We start from the raw sequence: 10,466 nt of genomic DNA on the forward strand, positions 1-10,466 counted from the left end.
TACGCAACTGCGCATGTGCAGGTATGTCCCTCGTCACTTCCCGTCGTTGTTTAGCTAAAGCAGTACAGCTGCGGACGTGCAAAGTTGACAGGTAAGAAGAACAGCATGTACTTTTCATAATGTATGCGTCTTAATAAACACATACATCCACATTCCACCCAACGAATATGAAAGAGTGTGTCGTGCACGTCGTCTTGTTGTTGTTTTGAGTGGTTTCATCACAGGAAATGTACAAATGTAGCTGGAAAAGGGAAAGTGTCATAAGATATCTGCTGACCTTATGGGTGAGCGTTAGCATAGCAGCTGGTTAGCTGTTTTGTTTACGTTTAACCTTCTATATTTTATCAACCTTAGCATCCACAACAAAGCTTCTGTTTTTCTTTATGTTATATATGCTGGACACGACACGTGTTGACAGATATGTGCTGTCATTGCATCAGCTAGTTCAGCTAGCTAACTTTGTTACAGTCACTTTAAGCTAGTTATTCTCCTCAGAAACACAGCTTTGTTTACTTTTGTTGTGCATTAAATGTTATTTTTATATTCAACAGGTGAAGTAAGAAGTAAGAGGAGACGATCCACAATGTCCAGCAGTGTAAGTAGCTCCTCGTCATTGATTAGCTTCATGCTGTGTTTGCTACATGATGTCGTGTCTCTTGCATCATGTAAAGAGTAATGCAAATTAAACACTTCCTAACACACTTGTTCTCATCTTAATAAGTCTGTAAGTGTTACTAGGATGTTTGAAATGAGTGTTTGCCCATGTAAGCATGTTGTTTTGCTCTCTGTGTTAACATTTTTGCCATGTTATTCGAACCATGCTTTGTTTGTCAAAGCACTTTGTAAACATTTGTTTTTAAAGGTGATACATACATACAAACAAACATACCATTAACTGAATGGAGCACTTTCTGCCTTTAAGCCTGGTCAGTTTGTTGTATGATGAGTTGTGAATTTCGAATAGTCAAATAATTATTTAACAATAAAAAAAATCGAACAGTTAATGTTACCATTATCCCAATCTTTAAAAATCTTAATCTATTTGTAACATTCATACATTTGAAAATTTTAATAAAAGCAAAAATTAGACAAAAAGTGTCTGTTTCAATAAACAAACAGAAAATACAGAAAGAAATATGAATAAATAATTAAATAAATAAATAAAAGTAAAAGAAAAGGGTCAAATTAAAACATAACATAGTCACTTTTCTATGTCATCGCAACAAAATAATGATAGTAATAAAATAAAACAAATGTTCTTGCTAATGTTTCGTCAGCATCTGGTTGTAATGTGGCACTGCTGTCAGACAGTGGTTGTAGGGAATCTGAAGGCTGTTCACTTATTGCCATTAAATAACAAATAAAATCCCTTGTAACACAATAACAGTCCAAAAATCTGAATATTTGACTATTCCAATAATTGACTATTTTATTAATCGACTATTCGATTAATCAACAAATTGTTAACAGTGACTTTTGAATATTATGTTTGATTGCAATGCCCAGTCGCAGGTTGTTAACAAATGCCTCTCTCCAATGTAGGTGCTGTGTGGTCGGGGCCGGTTTGTCCTCACTCAGACCGCTGGACATCAAGCTTTGGTCGCTCTCCGTGTGGGTAGAACCAGAACCTTTTCTGCTGCAAGCTCAGATGAGCCTTACATAGCTGTTTCACCCGCAGACTCAGGTGAGTCAAGTAGTAAAGGACCTGTTTCTTTACACAAGCACTAGAGACAAGATAGCATGTTAAAAAAAGCGATAGACAGCAGGAAATTAAACACATGCTTGTATGTCTGTCTCAGGTCAGAGGACGGTGTGGCCTGATGAGAACATGGGACCATTCGGACCTCAAGACGAGCGCTTTCAGCTACCTGGTAACGTTGGGTTCGACTGCCACTTGGATGGCATGAGGGACCAAAAGAAGACTCCGGTGCACAGGACGGTGCCGGATGTACTGACGGTGCCGAGCAGTGCTGAGAGGCAGCAGTTCATACTCGCGCAGTTTGTTCATGAGTTCCAAGTAAGTTCTTGTTGCTAGCATCATGAGCTACAGGATAATACTAAATCATTTCCAGACTTCATGGCAGCCTTTTTAAATATGTACGTGTGTGTTCCGTCTTCTTTTTTTCAGGGTAAACTGGGTCCCATCTCCACGAGGGTCCACAAAGCAGAGCAGTATTTTAACCAGACCAGCACAGACTGCTCCATAAACTCCTGCCCTGAGCTCCTAAAGAAAGGTAAGTCGCTGTTCTAAGTCCTCAACCAACTTAAGTGCCTCATCAGTCAAAAGCCAAACGTAACAAATCCATGTGTTTCAGAACTCGAGCTGATGTTCCCTTCAGCACCCACTGCTTCTATCACAGTAGTGACGGTGACGCAGAGGAACGGTCGGTGTGAGGAGGCGTCAGAACAGGACAGAGAGAAGCTTCTAAACAAAGTGAGTCCTTTCATTTGATTGCTGTTTGGTGATGTGATGTAATGTTGAAACAGCTGCTGACTGCGCCTCCTCCTGATTGCAGTTTGTAAGCGGTGCAAAGGAGATGTGCTTCGCTCTGTGGACCGCAGGCTACTGGGCGGACTTCATCGACCCAACGACGGGAGAGCCTGTGAGTTGATCTCTGTTTGTGGAAAGTCTTTGTTACAGTGACTACCGTGGAGTATTTAGGCTTCACTTTGGTAGCACAGATAGATCGTTTCTACTTGACACTTAATGCTTCAACCATCATTACTGATTCACTGGTGCACAGATTTTTTTCAATGCACCACCTGCGTCGACAACTTCCCCTACCTCTAAAACATACCACTGTTATTCTCCACTCAAAGTTTTGGATCGTCTCCATTATAACAAGCTTCACATGTTGAGAGCACAGAAACACAAAAATTAACATTTTCAAAGTGGAGGGAGTTGAGTTATTTGGACAACCGGATGAAATGCGCAGCTAAAAGAAGAGAGAAGCAGAGAGAAATGAAAGGAGGCGAGGCAGGACAAGCAGTTGCAAGTGCAAGGTGAGCAAATAGAACAGTTAAGATAGAAAATTCAGAATATTTAGCATAATATATCATTTCTATAAGTGGGGAATGAATTTGTTGAACCTTTTTTTCAGTAGCTGATCCCCTGATGTCAGTATTATCAGACTAATTGAAGACGAGGATGACAATAATGGAGCAAAGAGCATTTAACCCCCTGCCATCCTCAAGACATCTCTTTTCACTAAGGATGCATCAGCAGCTTCTAGCCTTGCCCACAAATTTCCACGTTTCTGACCTCCATCTTGAATCAGACCTTCACCGTCTAATTTTTCCCCCATACAGTTCTTTGCCTCCCCGTCAACTCCACCCACCCTGCAAACAGAAGACGAGCTGAGACATTTGGGTTTCCACATCCAAGCGTCCGGCTCCTGCACGGTCATCCAACACATCCTGAGAGGAACGCCTTTGTTTGTGGGGACCGTATTCACCAACGCACCGACTCACAGTGCTGCTATTGCAAGACTGCAAGGACTTTCTAATGTACTTGATGATGAGGAGTAGGTTTTTTTTAATACTCCACTGAACCTTATTCAAACCCAAGGCCTCTATTTATAGCGTGAAGATGCGTGGAGCCTGATATGTGGTTGTTGCTACATGATTGTGTCGGTGAAAGGTTGAACAAGGTGCGTCTTACTGTAACAAGAACCTGACTGAGACTCTAATGTAGACCTCGATTCAGTGCCTGACTGACGGGAGGTCACATGACAACCAGGCTGATCCTGCACTACATCCAGGGAGGAACTCGAATATAAAGATGTGTAAAGAATTGTGAAATGTTATAGCTAAAAAAAAACACTTAGTGTTTTATATATTGGAGCCATGGGTATGAAATGGAAACCATTCAAATAATCTCAGGCAGCTGTTGGAAGCCAATGTGAAAAAGGTCCTGATCTCAACACCACCCTACTATGATTTTATGTGAGTGACATCAGGCCCTTTAACTTTTGTGTGCACATTCACAATATTCTGTTTTTTTTTCTCTGTTTCAAGAAAAGTTGGAATTCTGTTTTAGGGTAAAAGACTTCAGTTGTGACATTCAGAACTGCTGAACAAATAGTGACTTCTCCCCAAAGTGCAATAACACTGTATTTTCTACAGCTGTGAGGGTTTGCTCAGGGCCTTGTCCTCACACATGGAGTTTATTTTCAATGCAAAGTTACCCATTCTTTAAAGTAATAAAATATACGGATAAATACAAATTTGCTTTTAATTGTTTTCTTTACTTAGAGCATGTTTCAGTCACGAACACACTCTTTATAAAAATGAATTATTTGCATGCAATTAGTTACATTTGGTGATATTGCTCTGTTCTGAGAGCTCCCTGCCCTTCCTTATGCCTACGTGGAAAGGCGCCTGTAATTATGATTAAAAAGTCCTCAGCCATGATGAAACAGTTTAGAAGATATATTTATTAAACACAATCAAATAAACATGCTTTAAAAAGACAAAAGGTACTCACTGACACATTGGATCCAAACAATAACATTGACACTTAGCATAAATTACCAAAAATACTTGTTTGAAAATTGTGTAAAAAGAGGAAGTAAACACATGGCAGCATCATCAGCGGGCTTGGGGTACAAGTTTTTACTCCAGCTTGAAGTTAAATTAAACGTCCGGCTATCACAGTGCTGCTGCTAATTATGATGTAGCTTAGCATTGTGGGTAAGAGCCTTCTGCTGGAGCTAGCTAGAGGAGAATTTGAGGAGAAAATGGCACTGCTCTCATTCCTTGGCACCAACAAGTTGCAGATGTTGCCCTCACAGCAGGACGAACACACCTGGTGGAAGAGATAGAGGTATTTAGACAATGCCCTGTTAGCATAAAATAGGATCAAATTGTATTTTATATTACCTGATTGCCATTTTCAGCGATTTCAGCACAGCCGGTGTACAGACAGTCTTTGATCGACACACACCTCTTGGTCACAGATACACTGTCTCCATTTTTCTCCATCATATGGAGTGTGTAACAGTATTTGGCATCTGGAAGACACATCATGCCTTAATTTGTGTAGTATTTCTATGTGCTTTAGATTCTTATAAGCTTAATTTAGTTGTACAAAACAAGGATGTGAGGAAAAACATGTACCTTTAGGACAGTAGACATCAGGAGCCCAGCGATTACACTCATAGTTGTCGGCAGCGTTTTCACAGGTGAAGCACTTGAAGCCGCCTGGATGAGGCGTAGCTGTGAAGGACATAAAGACACAGATCATCATTTAACTTTAAGGGTAGGCCTGGAAATAGCTAGCCAGTTGGCAGAGGGAGCTTTAACATGTTTTGGCTTCACCTTTAAGGAGCTGTTGTGATGTACCTGTCATTTTTTCAGGAATTAGAATGTGCAAAGCTTTCTATTTAATTTGCTTTTTGTTGAGATCAAATCAAGGATGATCATCTTAGTCAAATTCACCTGTAAGCAAATCAAAGATATGTTTAAATTTGTGTTGAATTAACTTTAAACTGACCTAGTTTTAACTTATCTTCTCCCTTTTCTATGGATACATTTCCCCTCCCTAAGAGAGTAGAGATGCTAACAGCTCCTCTTCACAATCAGACACAAAACAAAGGGCAAACTGCAACGAGCTGCAAAACCTTATAAGCGTGTTTATGCAATCTCCATGCTCCTACTTGAGGGATGCAGCAAGATGATGTCCGTCATAGTGAAGTCCCTTGAGTGGACGGTTTTCAGCCAATCAGCTATGCTGGTCACTAGCAGGATCCAAGCCACCGCTGGCCAGGCCTCCATCATGGCTCCAAAGAGTCTTCATGCACTTTTCCGTTCGGGTAGGATGATCACTATGGGAGAGGAGGAATCAAGAGCAAATGAACCTTGATTAAATAGATATTAATATGTCATACTTACAGCCACCTTAACAAAAAAAGATGAACGTGTTTTCAACAAATCAAGTCTAAAAATAGAATGAATCAAACGTATAAAGTGATTATCTCTGTGCTCATCATGTTGGAGCTTCCTTCATTATTTAAACCACAAAAGGATCCCTAACAGTTCAGTCAAAGCTCCCACTCTCTGCTTCCAGCCCAGATTTGAATAACTGCATGACAAAGGGCCCGGGGACATCTGTTTGAACTATTATCATTGTCAGTTCTGACATAATCATGACTTATGTTTCAATTACTACTCGCTTTGGCCCACTGGGGATTTAGCCATTAGCCTTTGCCTACCATATGTTTTTTGTTGTCTCGCAATGCTTCATTCATTGGTTAAGCTGAGTCGGCATGTGTATTGTCTTTGACCCCCCTGAACAAAGGGCTCTCTCTTTGTCACTCCATAATCAAGTCCTCTTCGGGATTCATTGTTCTATTAAAAAGTGTGCATGTCGGGCTTTTAGATAATGAAATGAAGATCAGAAGCCAGGCTTTACATGAGGCGCCATTCAACTGCTACAAATACCAATTACAGAAATGTCACTGTAATAAACATGTCTCCATGTTTGTCACACATTGTTCTTGTTTATTGAATTTTTCAATTTAGTAGCCCTTCAGAGAGCCAAAAATGGCCCTAAAGAAGTTAATTGGATTCTATTTACATAAAGCCACATCAAGGCCAAGTTATTTAAGTCATAACTGGTTCAGACAAAGCGTATTATACAAGGCTAGGGGTCTACAGCTATGCTAGCATGACACTGTATTTATTGTACGAACAGAAGCACTCTTACATGCTAACATAGAAATTATAACACACTCATAATTACATTTTTTTAATGCTAAAGTGTAGCAAGTGTAGTAACTGTGATTGTTTACAAGTGGTAGTAGTCGTCATCAATCAGAGCTACGGCCCCTGCTAGTGGACGGTGGCTGCACTACACCTAAAACTCTACACATGGTCCCACAATTTAGGCCTACAGTCATTCAAATGTTAGTATCTAATGTAACCGGCTGGCAATTCTAGCAATAAGAGTTGGTGATGATATTTAACATTGTAGTGGCGTACAATGGTGTAACTTGAAAGGTAACAGCTGTTAAACCTTTAAAAATACAGCTAAAGCTATGTGTCTGACTTTATTGAAGGATTCAAGGATGTCCTCTAAGCTTTGTTTTCATTCCCCACTTCAAAGGAGGATTTGACAAGCCAGGGAAGAACATATACGGTGAAGAAACACATCTCTTCATCGCCTGAAGGTTTTCACTACATCCGACAACTTAATGCTTTAAACAGGCAAAAATATGAAAGCTTTGTCTCACAGAAACAATTCCCATAGTCTTTTAATAATGAAAAGCAATGTTTTTTAACATTTCAAGCAGAAGTTGAGAGCAGTTCCTTTTGAATCTGAGTCTGTCTTTAATGACATGAAAATATATTCTGGTAATGTATTCAGCTACAGTTGAATTAGCACAAACATCCTCTCAGATCCACTGAGATGTCAGTCAGTAGATTAAAGACAAGATGACCTGGTTTTAGCTCCGACTTGACATCCATAAATGTGTCTAACATCAGAAATGAGTTCAGATGCCTCCGACTCTTTAGGTCTTATCCTCAGGCATTGTGCTGGCTGTGTGGTTGTAAATGCTTGTTTTCTTTGCGTTATGCATGCTCCAATAACTGATCCATGTTTTTGCTGGAGACTGAATAACCATACTGTAGAGGACTGTACGCTACAATACATGATGTATTTTGAGTCTTATATCTAAAGCACTGATCATTTAACTTAAAATGGAATGTAGCCAAATTCAAAATGTAGGTATTATTGCATAAAGAAGTGTACACAATAAGCTAATTAGCCCCCTTAAAAAAATGTAATTTCTAATTTGGGACTTTGCATTTATTAACCTCTTCAGACTGAGTACTACTGTATAGCTAATAATGATATGCTGTACCCCGAATAGAAAACTTGAGATTAGCTCTCCAGCTTTGAGCTGTTTGATAGATGCCAGGTCTCGCCTTGAGTAAAATCTGGTCTGGGTGCAGGGATTAGATACAATGGCGCCCTGTTACAAGTGGAGAGGACTTGGAGAGGGTTTATATCACTCAGGGTTCAATCAGTGCCGACCAACTCCTTCAAGTCCTGCTTTCAAGGCCATGAAGGACCGAAAGAATCTGGAGGGGAGCAGGTCTTAAATCTTTTAGTCACCCCTGACAACAGGGGATATAATTTGCAGATTGTGAGAGTACAGGTTGATGAATTGTACAGCTTGTGTGACACAATATTATTAGTGATAGTCTGTAGGACACATCTGTTGTGCTTTACAGGCAGAAAGTAACAAAAAGTAGTTCTTTAGTGTAACTTTAGGTTTATTTATTTGATATACAGCTTGACTCATGACCCTGTGACCTCTGCATACCGGGCATATCTGCTCAGGTTCGACAAAATTTATGATGAGAACACAATTTTTTTTTACATTTACTGAGAATGTTAAAAAAGTACCAAGCAGCTAATTTTTTAGGGTTGAAATACATTTTTCTGTAAGACAGTTTCATTTGATTTTAGCTCTACTTTCTCATAATGTCTAAGGGGAATCTTTGAAATGTGCAGAAACACATGAGAAAAATGTAATATTGGAATACAAATGATTTATGGAGATAATATCCAAGAAACACATTAAGGCAGGAAATCTGATGGACCAGAGAGACAAATGGTTCAGACACCCTGAGGCCTCTGCAGTTGTTAATGACCCATTCAGTCATCCTTGAATGCACCACATGCTATATGGTACAGAACCATTGTCAGCTCTAGTGGAGAATATGTCATTTTGGGGCCTGGAGGAGGTGAAACTGAACATTTAGAACACTGGAATAGCCTGGAATGATCTCGGCTGTGACATATGTGAAGTATTTTCTTCCTCAGATGAAGTATAATTGGACCACATTGGTCATGCATGTTAAAAAAATACCCCAGGATCAAGATCTAGACCACCAGGGTTTCCTTTCATGCTCGGCCAACATCCAGCAGCTCAATCCTTTGACCGAACGCATATGGCAGGAGATTAACTTCTGTCATACCACTGCTTATGTGTTTTGGTCGGGGATGCATGACTGCACTGCAGAAATTACTGTAAGTGTTGCTGAATTCTTGCGTCTTAAGCTGTTAACTGGAAACACCATAACGTGGTTGAAGTTTAAAGTAGCTGAGTTTGGCCTCCAGAGCTTGACTGAGTCACTACATGAGTAAAAAGAGTTTCTTTGAGGAAGGAAGCTCATAAAAATGCTGTAAGTCTTCATAACATTGTTTAATGTGGTTGAGAAAGGTCACAGCACTTTTCCTTTCCTTTCTTGTGAAGCACAACAGCTTTTTTATAAGCTAATACTGACAAAAATGGGACAACATTTAAAATACTGTGAAAGATACTCATCCAAAAGTGTTTATTTTTAGTTTATAAAGCACGTTCTTCATTCAGCAGCAGTTAGGTTAGCAAAGTTAAAAGTAAAAATACCAAACTACAATCTACAAATACTATTTTACAGTTAAACATACAAGAAAACATAGTGTGTCATAAATAAACACTGTTCATGTGTGTAAGCCAACATATAGCCTAGCTTTAAGTATAAATATAACACATTTACATAGCCTCTGAGCCTTCTATACATCAAATAAAGCAACATGAATAATTTAAACCTTTAATGGGACGACCCCCATGATATAAAAAATGATGATATAGCCTAATTAAAATTATATATCACCATATCTTTATTTTTTACTTGCTTTAAAGACATTTCTGTATCATATTTCAACATTTAACTGTGTTTTACATGTTAACACTCTTATAATTCCACAAAAGAGTGACATAGCTCGTCATTTGCACATTTTTAATCACATACTGACTTTGTCTTAATTAACGCTCCTGCGCGTTCCGTTCACTCTGGCGCGCGCTTGCAAAAACGCAACCACACACCGACTTTAATTACTTTGCAAAACATCTTACCGGCTCTGATTCCTCCAGAGTGGGACTCCCCCCTGCTCGTCCAGACTCCAGAGATGGAAGTGTGCACAGTGGTACAGGGTCCGGGTCTAGTGTGATAGTAGTGCTGCTGTAGTGACTGAAGCTGAGGGAGGAGGGCTGCAGCGTCACACAGGCACGTCAGAGTCCCAGTCAGCAATAGGTCCACCATGGCAAGCCCTTTTAATGTTTGAACACTAGGCTGGATATTCTTTGTATTTATAATAAAAAATCAACAGTGGTTTGTTCGAAATTAAATAAGTTATTAACTCTAGATTCACATTTTTCAACATACACAAGAATGCATCTCTAATAAAGAGTTTATTATGGTGATAAATAGGAGATAATGTTCATTCATAGATCATGCTTGTAAATGTAATGTCAGTTTAGCCCTTTTGGTTAATTTTCAACTGCAAATTCATGACAATATATGAGGATTGATTTTTAAAATGTAAGCGATTATAAAGTCATAAATTATTTCTGTGTTTTCTATTTTTGACCTTCTTGTCAACAATACACAGCCCATAAGTGAAGTATTCATTA

The 10,466-nt window shown here is 39.3% G+C and overlaps 2 protein-coding genes across 7 annotated transcripts; one reads left to right on the top strand and one right to left on the bottom strand.

Moving 5' to 3' along the window:
• On the top strand, positions 1 to 4,226 carry mmadhca (metabolism of cobalamin associated Da). 5 transcript variants are annotated; one of them, XR_004630317.1, is made up of 9 exons: positions 114 to 284; positions 552 to 595; positions 1,543 to 1,684; positions 1,800 to 2,017; positions 2,129 to 2,234; positions 2,316 to 2,434; positions 2,517 to 2,603; positions 2,821 to 3,003; positions 3,102 to 3,294. XR_004630317.1 is itself a non-coding variant. In XM_034678168.1 (8 exons), exons 2-8 carry the CDS (start codon positions 584 to 586, stop codon positions 3,526 to 3,528), a joined length of 903 nt encoding a protein of 300 aa, XP_034534059.1. In that variant the 5' UTR covers positions 1 to 91; positions 552 to 583; the 3' UTR covers positions 3,529 to 4,226. The 5 variants fall into 5 exon arrangements, 3 of the variants coding, with proteins under 3 accessions (XP_034534059.1, XP_034534060.1, XP_034534058.1); XR_004630318.1 differs by having other exon boundaries at positions 3,105 to 3,294; XM_034678168.1 differs by lacking the exons at positions 114 to 284; positions 2,821 to 3,003; positions 3,102 to 3,294 and adding exons at positions 1 to 91; positions 3,310 to 4,226.
• Positions 4,227 to 4,415: 189 nt separating this feature from the next.
• On the bottom strand, positions 4,416 to 10,130 carry LOC117808426 (ly6/PLAUR domain-containing protein 6-like). 2 transcript variants are annotated; one of them, XM_034678171.1, is made up of 5 exons: positions 9,909 to 10,130; positions 5,658 to 5,825; positions 5,119 to 5,217; positions 4,882 to 5,012; positions 4,416 to 4,807 (listed from the first exon to the last, which is right to left on the bottom strand). In XM_034678171.1, the coding sequence occupies exons 2-5, from the start codon at positions 5,776 to 5,778 to the stop codon at positions 4,631 to 4,633; spliced, it is 528 nt and encodes a 175-aa protein (XP_034534062.1). In that variant the 5' UTR covers positions 5,779 to 5,825; positions 9,909 to 10,130; the 3' UTR covers positions 4,416 to 4,630. The 2 variants fall into 2 exon arrangements, with proteins under 2 accessions (XP_034534062.1, XP_034534063.1); XM_034678172.1 differs by lacking the exon at positions 9,909 to 10,130 and having other exon boundaries at positions 5,119 to 5,439; positions 5,658 to 5,768.
• Positions 10,131 to 10,466: the final 336 nt, after the last annotated feature.

This window comes from Notolabrus celidotus, chromosome 24 (assembly GCF_009762535.1).
Source record: "Notolabrus celidotus isolate fNotCel1 chromosome 24, fNotCel1.pri, whole genome shotgun sequence".
Classification (NCBI taxonomy): Eukaryota; Metazoa; Chordata; class Actinopteri; order Labriformes; family Labridae; genus Notolabrus; species Notolabrus celidotus.

What these genes read in the sequence shown, in the direction of transcription:
- mmadhca (XM_034678167.1), top strand. An exon ending in GATCCACAATGTCCAGCAGT is followed by an intron (nt 596 to 1,542) that starts GTAAGTAGCTCC and finishes TCTCCAATGTAG; the next exon opens with GTGCTGTGTGGTCGGGGCCG. An exon ending in AGTTTGTTCATGAGTTCCAA is followed by an intron (nt 2,018 to 2,128) that starts GTAAGTTCTTGT and finishes TCTTTTTTTCAG; the next exon opens with GGTAAACTGGGTCCCATCTC.
- LOC117808426 (XM_034678171.1), bottom strand. Translation starts at nt 5,778, where the DNA reads ATGATGGAGGCCTGGCCAGCGGTGGCTTGGATCCTGCTAGTGACCAGC. An exon ending in CATCTTGCTGCATCCCTCAA is followed by an intron (nt 5,218 to 5,657) that starts GTAGGAGCATGG and finishes TGTCCTTCACAG; the next exon opens with CTACGCCTCATCCAGGCGGC. An exon ending in TCGCTGAAAATGGCAATCAG is followed by an intron (nt 4,808 to 4,881) that starts GTAATATAAAAT and finishes CTCTTCCACCAG; the next exon opens with GTGTGTTCGTCCTGCTGTGA.